The sequence below is a fragment of the Delphinus delphis genome, chromosome 1 (genome assembly GCF_949987515.2).
Source record: "Delphinus delphis chromosome 1, mDelDel1.2, whole genome shotgun sequence".
In the NCBI taxonomy this organism is placed as follows: domain Eukaryota; kingdom Metazoa; phylum Chordata; class Mammalia; order Artiodactyla; family Delphinidae; genus Delphinus; species Delphinus delphis.
Window position 1 is genome coordinate 140,982,086 of NC_082683.1, and position 22,035 is coordinate 141,004,120.

Here is a 22,035-nt window from a genome sequence, read left to right on the forward strand (position 1 = left end):
CGAAAGGGAGCTGAATATAGTGGAAACGTGATGAAACCTCCTTTATGTATCCTTAGATGGGTCACAGATTCTTGATTTGTGGCTCTTCATCTTATCTGTAAAATATGGATGATTACATTTAACTCAAAGGCATTTTTTTGGTGATAATTAAGTGCAGCACCTACCAAACACATAGTAAACAGCAGAATCCAGGTTAAACCAGTTTGGTTCAACACGCTTGTATTAAACACATCCTTGGTGAGGCACTGGACTAGATCCTGGCAAAAGAATTAAACATAGGTGTTTGTTGTCCTTGGGAAATTCACAGACTGTTGGAGGAGGGATGGGGGGGGGTGGGTGGAGAGGAAACAGATGAACAGTTAATTCAATGATTCTGGATGTGCTTTGGATTGATCTGACAAGTTTTTTGGGGGTGCTAGGACATAAACTGGGTCTTATGGAGGTAGATAGGACTTGAACAGGAACGCTGCATATCAAACTGGGTAAAACTTTGAGCTAGTTGACCCAGCCCGGCAAGGTTGACGGTTCACATTTTCTCTGTGGCAAGGAAGTTAATTAGTAAGTAAAAAGACCTTTTCCAAACAATGCTGGGCTTAAATAAAGGGGCTAAGGGAGATATCAATGCGATTTTTAAGCAGGTTTTTACATAGTAAAGGAGGTTATAAAATCCACAGTGTACATCATCTACCAATAGGTAGAATCGAAAGCATATTTTTTGCGCTCAGTGAAAATGAAAATACTCAAGAAACGTACATTAGAATTAATAGTATAAGTTCAGAAAATTTATGCCACAAACTGACACTAGGTAAATTTCAAAATCACTCTTTGCTGGATTCACTGGGGGAAAAAAAAAAGAAAGAAAGAAATGACACCAGCATTTGACTATTTTAAAGTTGCTGCACTAGTCAAAGCCTGCCAGAGCAATTTACCATCTCAAGAACAATTTGTTCACTTCACTTAGAAATTAGAAGTGTGTTTGGGCCAATAAATCTAAATTTATTTGTAGTAGTCATTTTTCTTAATGGAAGTGTTTTTCAGATGTTGCCTAAGTCTAGTCGTCTGGGACCTCTTCCAATAAATGAGGAAAGTTTGATTTCATAGGTTGTCACTGTTGATTTTGTCTAACCTTTGGACTAATTGGTTCATCCCAATGTATTTGCCCTGATATATAAGACTTCCAGGACATTGGAGAAATTCATCTCTCCTTTTACGGGTAAGTGTCAAAGTTAACTTGCTTCATGGAATTAAATGTATTTTCAGTTCAATAGGGATATACCTTATTAAAGGTGTTTGAAAAGATTTATAAGGATAGTGGTTGGAAAGTTTTGAAAAGGATCACATTTATGCAATACACCTGCTGGAAGCTGATAAATTTATTTTGAGAGTTAAGGGAAAGTTGGAACAATAACTCTTGTTTGTTAAATTAAATTTTACTGAAGCTGGTTATTATTATTTTTTTTTCCCCAAGATAGGATTTAAACCCTGCACTGTAAGTACATGCTGTAATTTGAATAGAGTTTGAAGATAAGTCTGTTTTCTATTTGGGGAGATTCTAAAGTATTAAAATCGTCAGTAACATGACTGTGATGGTGATCTGATTTTTTTTTTTCTGCATAAGATTAAATCTAATGGTCAAATATTTACAACGAATTAAGGCTGGTTACTTTAAAAGTCTTGTTTCAAGAATCAGATGGTTTTTATCATTAAATTGCATTTTAAAAATTACTGAAACACTGTATGTAACACAGGCATAAATTAGTGGTGAGATTCAAGAGCAGTTTTCTGATACTTTTTTCTTTTCAGCAAGGGTTCAGTACCCGAAAACAACTATGGAGAGGAAAATACTTCCCATTTACTTTTTGTTGCTGCTTTCTGTTTTCTTGATTCAGCAAGTTTCTTCTCAAGGTAACTTAACCATCAAAAATACTTTCATTTAACAACTATTGCTAATCATTCAGTTCTGACTTTTATGACAACAAAAGAAATAGATTTCTAAAAACGTATATTTGTTTGAGTTTAATACATAATAAAACCTTAAAATTATGTATAGAATATATAGCATATTTATAAGCATTTTGTATTATGAAGTTTTTCAAGAAGTTTTGAGCTTTTCAATGGAATAATTTTTGTACTAATTATTCCTATAGTTCTCCCAAAGGTTTAAAAAAATATAGACACTTACACAATAAAACTATGCTGAAATGATAAAATATCATCAGATTAACTGAAATGAACAATATGTATATAGCATATAATTTTTTCCTACATGTTTACAAAGAAATTTAATCTTTTACATCAAATAAATTATGGCATCATGTCGATATATTACAATGAACATTTACAATGTTTCAAATGACATTTTATTAATCTTGAAAATGCGCCTTCTTTCTTATAAGGACTGTTCATCCAGATATAAATTTACACAGGTATGAATGTCATTTTATATTATAATATTGAACCATTCACAGCCATCCCAAAACAGAGTTAGTCCTGGATGAACAGTTCTTGTTATTCATTTTTAGAGAATTTTAAGGTACATTCAGTGTAATCACCTTAACAGAAGTCTCTAGCATCACAAGATAAATTACTTAACAATAACACCAAGCTTTGGATTTTTGTTTCCTTTTCATTTTTTTTTTGGTTCAAGTTATTGTTTTTTTTTTAAATTAATTTTTATTGGAGTATGGTTGCTTTACAATGTCCTTTTCTTTTTTTCTTTTTCTCTGATAAGCAAAATCTGAGAGAAGAAAAATCAAGGTGCATGACTGTTATGGCATTGTTTACATTTCCAGTAAAATAATTAAATAAGCCTGAGCATGTGAGATAGCTGCCTGCCATGGACATAGTTTCAGAATCACTTAGATAAGGTGGAAAAACGCATGAAAGAAAACATAAATATTTAATCAGGAATGACGAATACCAGGGTGTATCCAAACCCTCTGCTCTCTCAGAATAATATTACAAGGTTCATAACACTGGGTGCATTTCCTAAGCTACCTCTCCTCTGTGATACAATTGGCTGTTCACTAGAACAGTTTTACTCTCCTTTAAATAAATGAAATTAAAATTAGTTGTTAAAATCAACATCAATAAAAGTAGGACAGCCATTAAATCTATGGAAATAAATTTTCCTGTAAAGATGATTGACTTCCTATTTCAGAAATCTGCTAGTTATAAAAGAATAACCTTTTGATGTTGTCTTGTCTGCTTTTCTTGCGTTCTCAGCCTCTTCCCATTCTTTTTTCTTTATATATATGTATTTATATACATATACTATATATGATATGCATTTTTGTATGTATTGTGCACATGTGTATGTAAAAAGTTCTGAAAATTGTCCTAATGTTTACTGTTTTATTTGCATATTAAGACTTTAACTTTCCTGGACTCATTATTTTGAGTAATTTCTCAGTGTGCTTCTGCGTCCCTCTATGGATTTAGGACATTGCACCTGCCAGTTTCTATTCCAGAGATGGATTCAGTTGTTACATTTCTGAGGTTATCTTTCAGGGAGGTTTTCAAGGTGTTTTCTAAATGACTTAAAAAATTTTGTTTTTGTTTTGTTTTACCCAAAATAACTCTGTTCATGACCTTTATTCAAGTCCAGATGCTTTTCAAGAGTCACCTATTTGGTACTCTGTTTAGTGGTGGTCGTAAGCATCTGACTTCCCCAACACTTATAGCACCCAGTTATCCCCACCCATGAGAGGAGCAGGGGCCTAGGAAAGTTTGTGCTGGCATGACTAGCTTGCTGTAAACGTATGATCAGAAATGAGAGGCAATGTGATCAGGACAAGTTTGGGTATCAGAATCAGATATATCAGAGTTCAAATTCTAGGTGGGCTGTTTACATAGGATGACGATGTAATTTACTATGCAAATTAAGACACTTCTAAGAGTGAAAGAGGTCACTATGAATGATTTTTTAAGATTTATTTATTTTATTTTTGGCTGCGTTGGGTCTTTGTTGCTGTGCCCAGGCTTTCTCTAGTTGTGTCGAGTGGGGGCTACTCTTGGTTGCGGTGCGCGGGCTTCTCATTGCGGTGGCTTCTCTTGTTGCAGAGCACGGGCTCTAGGTGCGCAGGCTTCAGTAGTTGTGGCTCGCAGGCTATAGAGCGCAGGCTCAGTAGTTGTGGCGCACGGGCTTAGTTGCTCCGAGGCATGTGGGATCTTCCCAGACCAGGGCTCAAACCCATGTCCCCTGCATTGGCAGGAGGATTCTTAACCACTGCGCCACCAGGGAAGTCCACTATGAATGATTAATAGGTGTTAATTGACCTGTAATACATATATACTGGAGTTATTAAGTAGCTGGGTGCCCTTGAGCAAGTTATTAAAATTTCCGTGTTTCAGCTTTCTTACCTCTAAAGAAGAGACTACTAATACTCTCCTGGCAACGTTTCATAAGCATTAGAGATAATGTATGACTCAGTGCCCAGCACAGAGATGCTCAGTAAATGGCAACTAGTCATCATCCTAGTAGCAGTATCAGTAGAGCTGTAGCTGCCAGCCCTCCTCCAGGAATACCATCCTCTTTTGTGCAAAGCCATTATTCAGCCTGATTTTCAAAAGTGCATTTATCTTCTCAGTCTAGTAATGAATAAAATGGCATGATCAAGGTCACCTAGGAGACCAGGCAAAAGTCACCTGGACCCATTGCTAACCATCATTCCCAACCTTTCCAATTGATAAAATTCTGCCTCATCAAGCAGCTTTGTCCTCCTCCCTAGATTTCTTCCTTTTTACAAAGTGGCTTGGCCCTGTTTACACTAGTATTGTATAATTTTAGATTTATCAAGTTGTGCAGGGAGATGTGGGGAAGGGTATTCTAGAGATGCCATCTGCAACTGTGATTATAACTGTCAACACTACATGGAGTGCTGCCCTGACTTCAAGAAAGTCTGCGCTGTAGGTAAGTCCTGAGAGCTGGTGTCTCGTCTGTCAAGCACATGTCCTGTGAGAGTCTCCTTGCACCCCCTGCAATGCTGTTGTCACACTATTTCACGTCTCTGTGCTGAAGTGCCTTTCCCTTCCCTTGTGTAAATGCTGCAGTGTGCTGTGCCTGAGGGTGGTGTCAAAGCTTGTGATCACTGGGGGAGGTTAAGGGGAGCCTGGAAGTCTGTCACTTGCACAAGGTTACTGACTAGTGCCAAGTATCATGTCTTGTTTTAAATAGAGACAATACTATCACTCAAGAATCATTAAGTAAATAGTAATGAGTAATTCTTTGCTATTAACCAGAGAGGTAATTGCTTAGGGATGGAGCCCTTGAATAGCTTCATCAAAAAATTCATGGACATAAAATAATCTTGCTGTTTAACTTTTTGTTATTAATATGTTTCTAAATTACCTGAAAAAGACACTTTAAAAGTTTTTAATAATGAGTGTATAATGATGAATTTCAGTTACATCCCAAAGGGTATGAATTTTAAATTATGATACTTCATTTAAACATACTTTGAACCACTTTCTTGTTAATGTGCAAATATTTCATATTTAATTTATGAAAGTTATAATTAAAAGTGGCTCAAAGTTATATTTGCTTCAGAATTTGCATGTGAAGTTGATAAATATATTGTTGTACAATTTGTTTGTTGAGTAAGGAAATTATTTCAAATAGGCCTGGGTAAATCATCATGGCTTTAACCAAGGCTTTTTTGGAAGTGAGCAGGCTTCTTATATAGTCCATATCATGGGATTAGGCTGAAATCTTTCAACTCTACACCATACCCAGTTTGTCATCACAAAGATTTCTGTATTATAAATGATTTTTGAGCCTAAAGAGTGACTATTTATATTAAGCCAGCTCTTTAGAATATATTGTTGTAGAATATGCATGCTCAATTGACAAAAATCTACTTAAAAAGTAGCAGTATCAAAAGGAGAGAATGGTGGGAATTCATATGAAGTGTACTTACCTCTTTAGGCATTTCCCAATTTTCCACTGTCCATACATGAAATGACTCAGACAGCATTGGGCTGTCTCTTGGAGCCTTGAAGGGCAAGAAAATTTTCCTTAGTCACCATATTTCTTTCTTGACCAGGGCTGTCTCCACTTGGGAAACCACCTATCTTCCAAATTCCAAATAAAAGACTTAGCTATGCACTTTTGGAACTCTAGTCAGCTATAGGGTGGGAAATGGCTATCAGTACATGGGCATGACTGATTGTGTAACCAATAATCCATAATGTTTTGTTTTGCTCTGGGTAGAGTTTTCCTGTAAAGGCCGCTGCTTCGAGTCCTTTTCAAGAGGGAGGGCGTGTGACTGTGACTCAGAATGTAAGAAGTACGGCAAGTGTTGTTCCGATTATGACAGTTTTTGTGAAAAAGGTAAGCATCTCAGTACCAATCATTGCCTCTCAGTACAGCCAGATCTGTGCACCTGTCTTAGCTTCACTGATAATGTCTTAACATGCGGTACAACTCAGGTCGTGATTTTACTAACATATACGCTATTTCATATTAATTTTGTTTCACCAAGATGAATTAAAGAAGGAATGCTTCTTCTAAAGCACTCCCTGGCTCAGCCAGGCTCCAGGAGTGCAAGTGATTGCAGGTTGAGTAATGGAGAGGATAGGGGCTGGGTATACATGATTTTCTCCTCCAGGTGTGGTTCAATTTCAGGTTAAATCAACAGTAAGCAGCTCATTTGATGATTTCTTGTCTAATCCTATGGTGATGACCCCACAAAGTCAACTGTCCTTTGAGCTATCTGTGCTTTTGCTCTCAATGTTTTTGAGTGTATATTTGGGGACAGAATCAACACGTCCAGCTTCTTTGAACTAGTAAATTTGAGTCAGTTTAAAGCACTAAGTTGATAGGCAAACCAAGAAGCTAACTGTCCATTGTATTCCCCTTCTGATCTCTACAGTCCTCTCAGTAGTCTCTATCTAAATGCCTGTGTGTGAAGGAGTCAATAAAAATAGGTAGTTCCATTTTAAAATCCTCTTCTCTGGTTTTGGTCCTGAAGGAGTACTCTTGAGGCCATAATAAAACCCTCCAGATTTACCAAAAAAAAAAAGGACTTTAAACAATGTACTTAAATAATGAATTCCTTTCTTTTACCAAATGTTTGTTCTTAAATCCTACTCTGTTAAAACAAGAATATTTATGGGGGTAAAAGTGAAAATAAGCATTGCTTGCATAATCTTATTTTATTTAAACAAGGCTGCACCTTCTGCTTCTTTCAAACAGTGGAGAAATAGGGTGGAAAACTATTAATCAGCATAGTTAAGGAATATTTCTTAACTCTTCAATGTTTTCATTGGAGAGCATTCCAAAAATAATGGAGACAACCCCCTGTAATCAAAATCGCAGAGTTCAGAGTTCCTACAGCTTTCAGAAGGACACATGAGATGAGTGTTCCATATTTACTCATCACTCTGATAGTTGTTTTGGCTGTGAGACAAAAAAACTAAGAATTTATTTTGGGCAGAGAATGGATAGGGAGGGAAGATGGTTAGAGAATGACAAAGCATTGAGAGAACATGTTAATAAAGACAATAGTTTATGCTACCAAGTGGTGGGTCAGATTACTTGAGGTTTTTGTAAAACTCAAGGATAAAAAATTGATGAAGGTAGTGCATCATTTACAGAATTCACAGAGATAGTCAGGGTCCAACTGAAAATGAAGGCATCAACTAGATCTTCAGTACTTCATTTTTATTTATTTTCTTTTAAATTTTATTTTACATATTTTTTTATACAGCAGGTTCTTATTAGTCATCAATTTTATACATATTAGTGTATATATGTCAATCCCAAACTCTCAATTCATCACACCACCACCCCCCCCCCCCGCAGCTTTCCCCCTTCGTGTCCATACGTTTGTTCTCTACATCTGTGTCTCAATTTCTGCCCTGAAAACCAGTTTATTTGTCCCATTTTTCTAGATTCCACATATGTGTTAATATACGATATTTGTTTTTCTCTTTCTGACTTACTTCACTCTGTATGACAGTCGCTAGATCCATCCACGTCTCTACAAATGACCCAATTTTGATCCTTTTTATGGCTGAGAAATATTCCATTGTATATATGTATCACAAATTCTTTATCCATTCGTCTGTCAATGGGCATTTAGGTTGCTTTCATGACCTGGCTATTGTAAAAGGTGCTGCAAAGAACATTGGGGTGCATGTGTCTTTTTGAATTATGGTTTTCTCTGGGTGTATGCCCAGTAGTGGGATTGCTGGATCATATGGTAATTCTATTTTTAGTTTTTTATGGAACCTCCATACTGTTCTTCATAGTGGCTGTATCAAATTACATTCCCACCAACAGTGCAAGAGGGTTCCGTTTTCTCCACACCCTCTCCAGCATTTGTTGTTTGTAGATTTTCTGATGATGCCCATTCTAACTGGTGTGAGGTGATACCTCAATGTAGTTTTGATGTGCATTTCTCTAATAATTAATGATGTTGAGCAGCTTTTCATGTGCTTCTTGGCCATCTGTATGTCTTCTTTGGAGAAATATCTATTTAGGTCTTTGGCCCATTTTTGGATTGGGTTGTTTGTTTTTTTAATATTGAGCTGCAGGAGCTGTTTATATATTTTGGAGATTAATCCTTTGTCCATTGATTCGTTTGCAAATATTTTCTCCCATTCTGAGGGTTGTCTTTTTGTCTTGTTTATGGTTTCCTTTGCTGTGCAAAAGCTTTGAAGTTTCATTAGGTCCCATGTGTTTATTTTTGTTTTTATTTCCATTACTCTAGGAGGTGGATCAAAAAAGATCTTGCTGTGATTCATGTCAAAGAGTGCCCTTCCTATGTTTTCCTGTAAGAGTTTTATACCGTCCGGTCTTACATTTAGGTCTCGAATCCATTCTGAGTTTATTTTTGTGTATGGTGTTAGGGAGTGTTCTAATTTCATTCCTTTACATGTAGCTGTCCAGTTTTCCCAGCACCACATATTGAAGAGACTGTCTTTTTTCCATTGTATATCCTTGCCTGCTTTGTCATAGATTAGTTGACCATAGGTGCATGGGTTTACCTCTGGGCTTTCTATCTTGTTCCATTGATCTATGTTTCTGTTTTTGTGCCAGTACCATACTGTCTTGATTACTGTAGCTCTGTAGTATAGTCTGAAGTCAGGGAGTCTGATTCCTCCAGCTCCATTTTTTTCCCTCAAGACTGCTTTGGCTATTCGGGGACTTTTGTGTCTCCATACAAATTTTAAGATTTTTTGTTCTAGTTCCGTAAAAAATGCCATTGGTAATTTGATAGGGTTTGCATTGAATCAGTAGATTGCTTTGGGTAGTATAGACATTTTCACAATATTGATTCTTCCAATCCAAGAATATGGTATACCTCTCCATCTGCTGGTATCATCTTTAATTTCTTACATGTGTCTTATAGTTTTCTGCATACAGGACTTTTGTCTCCCTAGGTAGGTTTATTCCTAGGTATTTTATTCTTTTTGTTGCAGTGGTAAATGGGAGTGTTTCCTTAATTTCTCTTTCACATTTTTCATTGTTAATGTATAGGAAAGCAAGAGATTTCTGTGCATTAATTTTGTATCCTGCAACTTTACCAAATTCATTGATTAGCTCTAGTAGTAGTTTTCTGGTGGCATTTTTAGAGTTCTCTATGTATAGTATCATGTCATCTGCAAAAAGTGACAGTTTTACTTCTTCTTTTCCAATTTGTATTCCTTTTATTTCTTTTTCTTCTCTGATTGACGTGGCTAGGACTTCCAAACCTATGTTGAATAATAGTGGTGAGAGTGGATATCCTTGTCACGTTCCTGATCTCAGAGGAAATTCTTTTAGTTTATCACCATTGAGAATGATGTTTGCTGTAGGTTTGTCATACATGGCCTTTATTATGTTGAGGTAGGTTCGCTCTATGCCCACTTTCTGGAGAGTTTTTATCATAAATCGGTGTTGAATTTTGTCAAAAGCTTTTTCTGCATCTATTGAGATAATCATATGGTTTTTATTCTTCAATTTGTTAATATGGTGTATCGCATTGATTGATTTGCGTATATTGAGGAATCCTTGCATCCCTGGGATAAATCCCACTTGATCATGGTGTATGATCCTTTTAATGTGTTGCTGGATTCTCTTTGCTAGAATTTTGTTGAGGATTTTTGCATCTATATTCATGAGTGATATTGATCTGTAATTTTCTTCTTTTGTAGTATCTTTTTCTGGTTTTGGAATCAGGGTGATGGTGGCCTCATAGAATGAGTTTGGGAGTGTTCCTTCCTCTGCAATTTTTTGGAAGAGTTTGAGAAGGTTGGGTGTTAGCTCTTCTCTAAATGTTTGATAGAATTCCCCTGTGAAGCCATCTGGTCCTGGACTTTTGTTTGTTGGAAGAATTTTAATCACTGTTTCAAGAATTTTAATCACTGTTTGTGATTGGGCTGTTCATATTTTCTATTTCTTCCTGGTTCAGTCTTGGAAGTTTATGGCTTTCTAAGAATTTGTCCATTTCTTCCAGGTTGTCCATTTTATTGGCATAGAGTTGCTTGTAGTAGTCTCTTAGGATGCTTTGTATTTCTGCGGTGTCTGTTGTAACTTCTCCTTTTTCCTTGCTTATTTTATTGATTTGGGTCCTCTCCCTCTTTTTCTTGATGAGTCTGGTTAATGGTTGATCAATTTTGTTTATCTTTTCAAAGAACCAGCTTTTAGTTTTTTTATCTTTGTTATTTTTTTCTTTGTTTCTATTTCATTTATTTCTGCTCTGATCTTTATGATTTCTTTCCTTCTATTAACTTTGGCTTTTGTTTGTTCTTCTTTCTCTAGTTCCTTTAGGTGTAAGGTTAGATTGTTTATTTGCGATTTTTCTTGTTTCTCAAGGTAGGCTTGTATAGCTATAAACTTCCCTCTTAGAACTGCTTTTGCTGCATCCCATAGGTTTTGGATCATCGTGTTTTCATTGTCATTTGTCTCTAGGTATTTTTTGATATCCTTTTTGATTTCTTCAGTGATCTCTTGGTTGTTTAGTAACACATTGTGTAGCCTCCATGTGTTCGTGTTTTTTACGTTTTTTCCCCTGTAATTGATTTCTAATCTCAGCGTTGTGGTCAGAAAAGATGCTTGATATGATGTCAATTTTCTTAAATTTACTGAGGCTTGATTTGTGACCCAAGATGTGATCTATCCTGGAGAATGTTCCATGCACACTTGAGAAGAACGTGTAATCTGCTGTTTTTGGATGGAATGTCCTATAAACATCAATTATATCTATCTGGTCTATTGTGTCATTTAAAGCATCTCTTTCCTTATTCATTTTCATTTTGGATGATCTGTCCATTGGTGTAAGTGAGGTGTTAACATCCCCCACTGTTATTGTGTTACTGTTGATTTCCTCTTTCATAGCTGTTAGCAGTTGCCTTATGTATTGAGGTGCTCTTATATTGGGTGCATATATATTTATAATTGTTTTATCTTCTTCTTGGATTGATCCCTTGATCATTATGTAGTGTCCTTCCTTGTCTCTTGTAGCATTTTTTTATTTTAAAGTCTATTTTATCTGATATGAGTATAGCTACTCCAGCTTTCTTTTGATTTCCATTTGCATGGAATATCTTTTTCTATCCCCTCACACTCAGTCTGTATGTGTCCCTAGGTCTGAAATGGGTCTCTTGTAGACAGCATATATACGGGTCTTGTTTTTGTATCCATTCAGCAAGCCTGTGTCTTTTGGTTGGAGCATTTAATCCATTCACGTTTACGGTAATTATCGATGTGTGTGCTCTTATGACCGTTTTCTTAATTGTTTTGGGTTTGTTTTTGTAGGTCCCTTCTTCTGTTGTGTTTCCCACTTAGAAAAGTTCCTTTAGCATTTGTTGTAGAGCTGGTTTGGTGGCGGTGAATTCTCTTAGCTTTTGTGTGTCTGTAAAGCTTTTGATTTCTCCATCAAATCTGAATGTGATCCTTGCCGGCTAGAGTAATCTTGCTTGTAGGTTTTTCCCTTTCATCACTTGAAGTATATCATGCCACTCCCTTCTGGCTTGTACAGTTTCTGCTGAGAAATCAGCTGTTAACCTTATGGGAGTTCCCTTGTATGTTATTTGTTGTTTTTCCCTCGCTGCTTTCAATACTTTTTCTTTGTCTTTAATTTTTGCCAGTTTGATTATTATGTGTTTCTCCTCTATGGGACTCTGTGCTTCCTGGACTTGGGTGGCTATTTCCTTTCCCATGTTAGGGAAGTTTTTGACTATAATCTCTTCACATATTTTCTCCAGTCCTTTCTCTCTCTCTTCTCCTTCTGGGACCCCTATAATGCGAATGCTGTTGCATTTAATGTTGTCCCAGAGGTCTCTTAGGCTGTCTTCATTTCTTTTCATTCTTTTTTCTTTATTCTGTTCCGCAGCAGTGAATTCCACCATTCTGGCTTCCAGGTCACTTTTCCATTCTTCTGCGTCAGTTATTCTGCTATTGATTTCTTCTGGTGTAGTTTTCATTTCAGTTATTGTATTGTTTATCTCTGTTTGTTTGCTCTTTAATTCTTCTAGGTCTTTGTTCAACATTTCTTGCATCTTCTCGATCTTTGCCTCCATTCTTTTCCCGAGGTCCTGGATCATCTTCACTATCATTATTCTGAATTCTTTTTCTGGAAGTTTGCCTATGTCCACTTCCTTTAGTTTTTCTGGGGTTTTATCTTTTTCCTTCATCTGGTACATAGCCCTCTGACTTTTCATCTTGTCTGTCTTTCTGTGAATGTGGTTTTTGTTCCACAGGCTGCAGGATTGTAGTTCTTCTTGGTATTTCATTAAAAAAAAGTAGCAATCAAACTATCTTGCATCTCACCCGTCTTTTTTTTTTTTTTAAATTAATTAATTTATTTTTGGCTGTGTTGGGTGTTCTTTGCTGCATGCGGGCTTTCTCCAGTTGTGGTGAGCAGGGGCTGCTCTTTGTGTCAGTGAGTGGGCTTCTCATTGCAGTGGCTTCTCTTGTTGCAGAGCACAGGCTCTAGGTGTGTGGGCTTCAGCAGTTGTGGAACGTGGGCTCAGTAGTCGTGTCGCATGGGCTTAGTTGCTCCACAGCATGTGGGTTCTTCCCGGACCAGGGCTCCATCCCATGTCCCCTGCATTGGCAGGCGGATTCTTTACTACTGTGCCACAAGGGAACACGTACTTAAGATTGCTATAGATACCAGTTGTAGGCATCTATATATCTCAAAGTCATAACACTTCAAGAATTGAAGCAGTCAAGTGCCTCTGAATATGGGTGAGAAAACAATCCAAGAAGTTAAATAGTTTGCTCAAGATCACTAGTTAGAATGTGATAAAACTGTTTCTTGAGTTGAGGTACCTGGTGTTTTTGTGGGGTGGGAGGAGAAAGAGGGAAAGGTATGGTGGTCAGTTCATGCAGATTGCAAAAACAGAGTTCTGAGGAGAAATTTGGTAAGAGCGGGAGGATTTATCACCACTGTCCTCTACCCAGAGTGCTTCCCCCTACCCCGTTCTCTGCTTTCTTATCTTTCAGAAGTCCTTCTTTTCTTCTGGTTCCTAATGGTCAAAACATGTTCCATGTAGGTTAAAAAGATACACATCAAACCACTAAGCTGTTTATCTTGGAGAAGGGCAATACATTTTGAGGAAAGCATAATGTGAATGTGTGAAATTCTTCCATGAGTTAATATTTATGTAGAACTTTTGTAATTAACAAAAAGAAAAAAAGAAACGTAAATTGGTATCATTTGATTTAAATGAATATGAAAACAGGAAAATGTAATTTTTATATTTATCTTCTCGAGAACACAAACATCTGTCAACCACATGCAGTGATTATTTTGATATCACAGGAGGCTGGCACAAAGTATAGAGCTCATATTTTTTAGGCAGGCAAATACCTTCAGAAATCATCTAGAAGAAACACCTCTGTTTGCAGGCAAGAGGGGTTCAGGAGGGTTTGCCCATTTGCCCAAGGTCACGATAGACCCTTGTAGGTCTAGAACTAGAAGTCTTCTGACTCCTGAGCCTTTGCTCCCCATCATAATTTACAATTTGAGAACCAATTTTTTTTTGTAGCAATGCATCTTCAGATAGCTTGGAGTAGTTGGTGTTGGGCCAAGAGCCTGCCTATACAGGTTTTCACCAGCATTTACTCTTGAAGCCAGATGCATCAGTGCCTTTCAGTTAGAGTTGCTGATGAATATGAACAAGAAGTTAACTGACCCATCTTGCTTGGTCTCAGTGCACAGTCCTGCATCACCACCACCTTCAAAGTCTGCACCTCCACCTCCAGGAACAACTCAGACCATCAAATCAACAACCAAACGTTCACCCAAATCATCAAGCAAGAAGACTAAGAAAGTTATAGAATCAGAGGAAATAATAGAAGGTAGGAAGATGACAGATGTAAAAAAAGGAGGTTTCTGAGATGAAATAACCTGTAGGTGGACTTTTATAAGACTCCTCATAGTACAGGGTGATCTTCTGAGTCATTAAAGGCTCATCACACTGCCTGTTTTAGGGCAGAGTTTAAGCCAAAGTATAAATGCTCAGTTATTTATTTTCCTTATTTACCAAACTCAGTATGGGACTAGGTTAAAATAATCAGAAGAAACAAGTCTTACTGTTTAAAAAGAAACAAAAAAAAAGCCATGATTTTGTTTGCAGAACAATTTGATTCTGTAAGATATGGGGAAGTTGAGAGAAAGTTATATAGTTATACCGCTAGTTATCTGTGACAAGCTCAGGTGCCTTGCTTTTAACTGACATTTACAAGAGCTGTTGCTCATAGTACTGATAAAACAAAAGCAGAACCCAGACATTTGTAGATCAATAAATAGCATTTTTTGTTGTATTTGAACTGGCAGTTCTTTTTTGCTTTAAATCACAGTTGGTGTGATCAACTTTTTATTTATAGAACATTCTGTTTCTGAAAATCAAGTCTTCCTCCTCCTCTTCCTCAACTTTTCGGAAAATCAAGTTTTCCAAAAATTCAGCTGCTAAGAGTTAAAGAAGAAACCCAAAGGTTTGAGCATTGATAAAGATCAGTGACTATATCAATGCCATGTTAACAATAATGACCTAAAAGTAAGGCGTGTGGGTAGAATGATTTGAGGACATTTCAATATTTGGGGGGGTATGTAACTTCATAAAAATTACTTTAGAAGATACCAGTGAAAATTTCCTATAGGAAATTAGTGCCAAGCAGCTAGGAAACCACTCTATAAAGCAAAGGAAGAAGATACTATAGAAGCAACTGTAGAACCACAGGATGGCACCAGAGATGACTATTAAGTTTTCTATTTCAAGTCCTGTCTACCTGATATCATCGCTTTCTTCTCTTTCCTCTATCTTGTCTTTTCATTTCTCCTTCCCCAGATTTATTTTATTTAACTTTTATATACTTCCTTAAGTGTTTTAAAATGCTAATCCATTAAATTCTCATACCTTTCTGAGAAAGGCAATATTATTATCCACATTTTACAGATCCTCTTTATTATTTTCCTAATAAATTATCTGTCATATCTGGCTAATTTTTCTGTAGTAGAGAAACTACAGAATTTGCTATTACCTCCTAAAAAGAGATTCCCTTTGTTCTGCTTTTTTATTATTTCCTGGATTTCTAAAGTACATTCTCCTTCTCCAGGAAATACTGGATTTTGGATACTGGAGTTTTGAAGAACTCATTTCCTGGGTGGTTATTTCCCTGAAGCCTTCTTTCCAGCTGAATAGCCAGATATTTAATCTTTGAGTTATCCAGAGAGTCTTGCACACAATAGAAGTGTTTGCTAAACGGAGCTCATCTCAGTGATGTGCCTCTTGGGCTCTGTATGTCACCTATGGGGTAGCTGCTAGGGGAAATCCTGTTAAACAGGGTCCTTTTGCTGCCATGGCATCCTAATCTCCTCTCTGTATCCCGAGACTGCTGAGTTTATCCAGGTAGAGGAAAGAAAGCAGTTAAAAGCCATGTGCACAGAAACAGGCCTAAGCAGGAACCATGGGGGTGACTGGAACAGATTCCTTGGATGTAGTTATAGAGGCCTCTGAGGGAATTGGTGCAGTGAGTCTAAAAGATGTTGGAACTAGGTTTCCAGTAGGAAGGAAGTGGCAACAAGCAATAAGGAATAAGAAGAGTTGAGAAAGTGACAGGCAAAGAACACTGACATAAAGAGTAGAATTAGTGTTATTGATCATATTGATCATTTCAAAGTTGCCACTTGCTTCCATATATTCTATTGAGTTTTACTTGTGTTTTTCACCCCTTATCCCATTCATTCCCTAAAATAGCCCAATAAGATAGGTTGAGCATTTATCATTTTACAGTAAATTAACAGACATGTTAGAAATTAGCAATTTGCCTAGAGACAACACAGCTAGTCAGTGATAAGGATGGCATCTTTATGTCAGTATTAAAGAAAAAAAACTATACAAAAATAAAAGACGTATATTTTTTTCACTAGCAAAAGAAAACAAGAAGAAAAGAACCCCTAAAACGAAACCTACCCCAGAACCACCAGTAATAGATGAAGCTGGAAGTGGACCGGACAATGGTGATTTCAAGCTCACCCCAACTCCTAACATTCCCACCACTCAACGTAATAAATTTACCACAACTCCCAAGATTACAATAGTAAAACCAATACTTTCTAAACCCAGTATTCCACCTAATTCTGACACAACTAAAGAGACGCCTTTGACAGCCAATAAGGAGACAACAGATGAAACTAAAGAGACTTCTACAACAAATAAACAGACTTCAACTACTGCAAAAGAGAAGACTACTTCAGCTAAAGAGACACAAAATGCAGAGAAAACATCTACTAAAGACTTTGCACCCACATCTGAAGTTCCTGCTACATCTACACTCAAAGCTGAAACTATAAGCAAATCCCCTGCTCTCACCTCTCCCAAAGAGCCAGATCCCACCACCAAGGAATCTACACCTACCACCACCAAGGAGCCAGCTCCCACCACCAAGGAATCTACACCCACCACCACCAAGGAGCCAGCTCCCACCACCAAGGCATCTACACCCACCACCACCAAGAAGCCCGCTCCCACCACCAAGGCATCTACACCCACCACCACCAAGGAACCAGCTCCCACCACCAAGGAATCTACACCCACCACCACCAAAGAGCCAGCTCCCACCACCCCCAGGGAGCCAGCTCCCACCACCAAGGAATCTACACCCATCACCACGAAAGAGCCAGCTCCCACCACCACCAAGGAGCAAGCTCCCACCACCCCCAAAGAGCTAGCCCCCACCACCAAGGAACCTACACCCATCACCACCAAAGAGCCAGCTCCCACCACCACCAAGGTGCCTGCTCCCACCACCCCCAAGGAGCCAGCTTCTGCCACCCCCAAGGAATCTACTCCAAGTTCTCCTAATACACCTGCTCCAACCACCTCAGAGGCCTCTCCTTCAACTATCACCATGGAGCCTCCCACTACTCCTAAGGGCCCTGTTGAATCAACTCCTGAGTTTCCTGTAGAACCCACACCAAAGACTCTTGAAAACAGTCCCAAGGAGCCTGCTGTACCTACAACCAAGGCTCCTAAAGTGACCAAACCTGAAATGACTACAACAGCTAAAGACAAGGCCACAGAACAAGACACAACTGATACCATGGCATCATCCAAAATTACTCTTAAAGCAACAACTCTTGCACCCAAAGTAATGACAGCAACAAAAAAGACAACTGAAGAGACTACAAGCAAACCTGAACCAACAACAGCTATACCAAAAGGTACAGCTACTAACGCTCAAGTGACAACTCCTAAACCCCAAAAACCAACCAAAGCACCCAAAAAGCTCACTTGTACCAAAAAGACAAAAACACCTAAAGTGAGAAAACCGAAGACTACACCAACTCCCCCAAAGATGACATCAGCAATGCCTAAATCAAACCCTACCTCTTTAGCAGAAGCCACGCTCCAAACCACCACCAGCCCTAACCAAACTCCCAACTCAGAAATAATCGAAGTAAATCCAAAGAATGAAGATGCAGATGCTACTGAAGGAGAAAAACCTCAGATGATGATTCCTAGGCCCCCTGTGTTAACTCCTATAGTTATTCCAGGCACTGATTTCATAGGGAGAGGACCCAGTCAAGGCATTGGCATCAACCCCGTGTTTTCAGGTAATATGAATCAGTTACTTTCATGTTTAAAATTGACAATGTTAACTTAAATCTTTCTGAACCAGGATGCCCTGATTTAGTATTATTCTATTGATATATATTATTTAGAACCCTGAACTTGTGAAGTTTTACATCTTCTCTACAGGTAAGCAGAGGGGTAATCACAGTAAGTTTATTTTGTTATTTGGAAAATCAAGTAATAACCTAGGATTGCAAAAATCTGCAATATTGTTTTCCAAACCAATTCCACAGGGCAATCAGAATTGAGAAACAGAATTTCACGTTGAGATCGAATATCCAATACTTGTCTAATTTAGAAGATCAGGTACCCTTACCCATTCCAGTTCATAATTTATTTTTATATAACACTTTTGAATAATATCACCTTTAAGTAAAACAACTATGAAATATATCACTTTTTCACCTCTGAAATACATGTACCTCAAATTATACTCTTCAAGAGCTTAGGAAAGGGTGAACAGAGGAAATAGAACCCAGTGGGTTCTATTTTGAAAAGAACGGAACACTTTTCTCATTTTTATATTGGCTTAATTTGTGTTAATTTGTTTTAGATGAGACTAATTTATGCAACGGTAAGCCGGTAGATGGACTGACTACTTTGCGCAATGGGACATTAGTTGCATTTCGAGGTGAGTTTTGCACACATTTCTTTTTCTGCCCCTTGTTTTTTTCTTGGTGCTTATGAGAGCAAGAGTCATGGGAGAGTACAAGTTTGGGCTGAGCTTCCTGGAGGGAAACCTGATTGATGAACTTACCTCACACAGTATTATAAGGACCTGAGGGTAAATACCAAAATATTGGATTAACAAAACTGGACATAGTAAAGTAACAAACAAAATAAAGTTATTTAATTATAACTCCTTAATGCTAACAGGTAAAGAAAATGAGAGATAAGTCATTTTCTGTAAATCACAAAGCCAGAAGGCTCTTCCTAGAGAAGCTGGGAAACTAAAATATTTTAAGTTATGCTAAATTTCAGACTTGAGAAATATCTACTCTCAGAAATGTTCAAATACTACCTTCTGTATTAGTACTAAAAATTCTGACTAAACATCATAGAATGCTTGTTAACACATTCAATCTGCTTCTTTATGATAAACTGTTTTTAAAAGATTTCATTTTGATTTCTTCTGGGATTCAGTTTGTAGGCTGATCATCACTTTCAATTTTAGGTCATTATTTCTGGATGCTAAATGCATTCAGTCCACCATCTCCACCTCGTAAAATTACTGAAGTTTGGGGCATTCCCTCCCCCATTGATACTGTTTTTACTAGATGCAACTGTGAAGGAAAAACTTTCTTCTTTAAGGTAAGAAAAATATCTTTGTGAGAGAAATCAGCAAATAGTTATTCTTTATTATGACAATTTAACCTCCACTTCAGAAGGGTCTCCATATTTTAATAAACTATCATTAAAATTTAATAAATAGTTAACAATTTGGTAACATTGTCAACTTATTCAAATACTTAACTAAGTTAAAACTTTCTCCCTATACTTAAATCTAAGAATGAGTTCCTAACCTTTTTTTTCCTTTTTAACCTTTTAAAAAAGCTGTTCACATCATTTCCTCTTTTTAATTACCAGGATTCTCAGTACTGGCGTTTCACCAATGATATAAAAGATGCAGGGTATCCCAAACTAATTTCCAAAGGATTTGGAGGACTAAATGGAAAAATAGTGGCAGCTCTCACAATAGCTAAATACAAGAACAGACCTGAATCTGTGTATTTTTTCAAGAGAGGTATGTGTTACATAATTGACAAAATTAAAAAAACTTTTAAGGAGTGATCTGCCAGGAAAATTTTATTCAATATTTCCATTTATTATAGGGTTTACTGTCAAAAGATATCTTTAATGGCTAGAATCAAGTATTTTCAATAAAAAATAAAAAGGGCAGTAAGAAGTATTTAGCTCTCTCAACATGCAAATCACAACTTCATGAGTTTTCAGGACATTGATATAAAGAATGTCATTTATTTTCAAAGTTAAATATATAACTATGCAATTTGTTGGCTTTATTCACAAGTACTTCGAGATTTAGTTATTTTTATAATACCTTGACTAATAACCATTATTAATGTCTGGACATACTTTATGAAAAACATTGTTTCCTCTACCTTGTAAAAGCTCTTTTCCATCTCTTTGGGGAATTAAAATTAATTTTCATATTGTACGTGATTTTCTAATTCATCATAGGTGGCAGAATTCAGCAGTATACTTATAAACAGGAACCCACCCAAACGTGTACTAGAAGAAAGCCTGCTATAAGTTATCCAGTGTATGGAGAAACGACACAGATCAGGACACGTCGATTTGAACGTGCTATAGAGCCTTCTCAAACACACACCATCAGAATTCACTATTCACCTATCAGAGTCACTTATCAAGACAAAGGTAATATTTTTTACTGTGTTAAAAATTCTTACACATGAAGTAGATGTAATAGTTTCTTACAGAGTATGGCTTATTAAATATAAATACTGACCATATAACCCTAATACTTAGTATTATTCTAATAATAATAAATTGATGCAAAACATCAATTTGCTTCAATGAATGACCAAAGATCAATACTTTTTTCTTTGTGGCTAAGAAAGGCAATTTATTCAGGCTTGTTAATTATAATACCATTAACCAAGAACATTAAATCCAAATCTGTAATCCTTAAAACAGTCCTAAAAGGTAGATATTTGTACCATATCAGAGATAGCAAAAGCTGAGGCATTGAAGTTAACTCACCCAAGGTAACAGAGCTACTGAGTGACCAAACTGGGATTAAAACCCAGGTCTGTTTGACTCGAACAGCTGCTTTTTCCAATACAGTACATTGCCTTTCAATCTGATACCTTTAAAGTGTCATCTGCAGGTTTGCTCCATAATGAAGTTAAAGTGAGTACACTGTGGAGAGGACTTCCAAATGTGGTTACTTCAGCTATATCACTGCCCAACATCAGAAAACCTGATGGCTACGATTACTATGCCTTTTCTGAAGGTAAGTTATTAAGTAAAATCTTAATAGCTTTCTGAAGATGGTCTCTAATCTCTGAAACATGAATAAATTCAAAGCAAAAACAAGTGTTCAATGGTGACTGAAGGTGAGAAATTAAATTACATCACTTATTCTAATTATTCTGAAGAGAAAGTTCAGATTTTTGCTTTACTTTCAATTAAATTGAATGGATTGCAATTCATTTCTGCCCTATCATTCATGAGATTAAAGCCTATTACGAAGAAACATCCAATTAATTGAGTAAAACCGCTACTGAAAACAATATTTTACTTCTATTATCTGTGGCATTTAACAGAGGTCTTGTTTGCCACGAAGCTGTACTGATTTACATCATTACACAGTCTGTAAGATCAGAAAGAAGTTGCTGAGAAACTAATTTTATTAACAAAATTATATTACCTGGGATATTTTTCCTTGAAAAATCCATAAAAATATAAGTTCTTCTGCCTATATAAATGTCATCAGAATGTATTTTTTTAAAGAATAAACCCCCCCAAAAAAGAATAAAACCCAAATGAATTATTTTTTAAACTAACTCGGTTTTCTCAAATTCTTACTTTGAAAAAGCAGAGTTAAACCTAATTTTATTGAAAGATGGTGAAAGGTCAGTCAAGGCAATTGTTTTTCTCTTTGTCAGAAAGTTCAAATTAATTAATACATTTCTGATATTAAAATGATAAATACTGTCTTTGAGTATAATAATAAATATAAACTATTTTTAAGTTCAAGTGTTTTGTTTCTTTTTAATTGAAAAAGTGACTTCTCTTCTGTTTAGATCAATACTATAACATCGATGTGCCAACTAGAACAGCAAGAGGCATTACTACTCGTTCTGGACAGACCTTATCTAATGTCTGGTACAACTGTCCTTAGACTGATGGGCAAAGGAAGAATCGACTAACTAAAATGAAGAAAAGAATGATAAATTTTGACACTGAAACACATTTTATTAA

At 36.7% G+C, this 22,035-nt stretch overlaps 1 protein-coding gene across 3 annotated transcripts; it reads left to right on the plus strand.

The window, feature by feature from the left end:
• Window positions 1-1,143: 1,143 nt before the first annotated feature.
• Window positions 1,144-21,986, plus strand: PRG4 (proteoglycan 4). Of its 3 annotated transcripts, none has more exons than XM_059994709.2 (12): window positions 1,144-1,213; window positions 1,804-1,905; window positions 4,790-4,912; window positions 6,212-6,331; window positions 14,147-14,293; window positions 16,365-18,050; window positions 18,623-18,700; window positions 19,244-19,380; window positions 19,657-19,813; window positions 20,269-20,466; window positions 20,927-21,064; window positions 21,858-21,986. In XM_059994709.2, the coding sequence occupies exons 2-12, from the start codon at window positions 1,830-1,832 to the stop codon at window positions 21,953-21,955; spliced, it is 2,958 nt and encodes a 985-aa protein (XP_059850692.1). In that variant the 5' UTR covers window positions 1,144-1,213; window positions 1,804-1,829; the 3' UTR covers window positions 21,956-21,986. The 3 variants fall into 3 exon arrangements, with proteins under 3 accessions (XP_059850692.1, XP_059850700.1, XP_059850707.1); XM_059994717.2 differs by having other exon boundaries at window positions 20,939-21,064; XM_059994724.2 differs by lacking the exon at window positions 4,790-4,912.
• The last annotated feature ends 49 nt before the right edge of the window (window positions 21,987-22,035 follow it).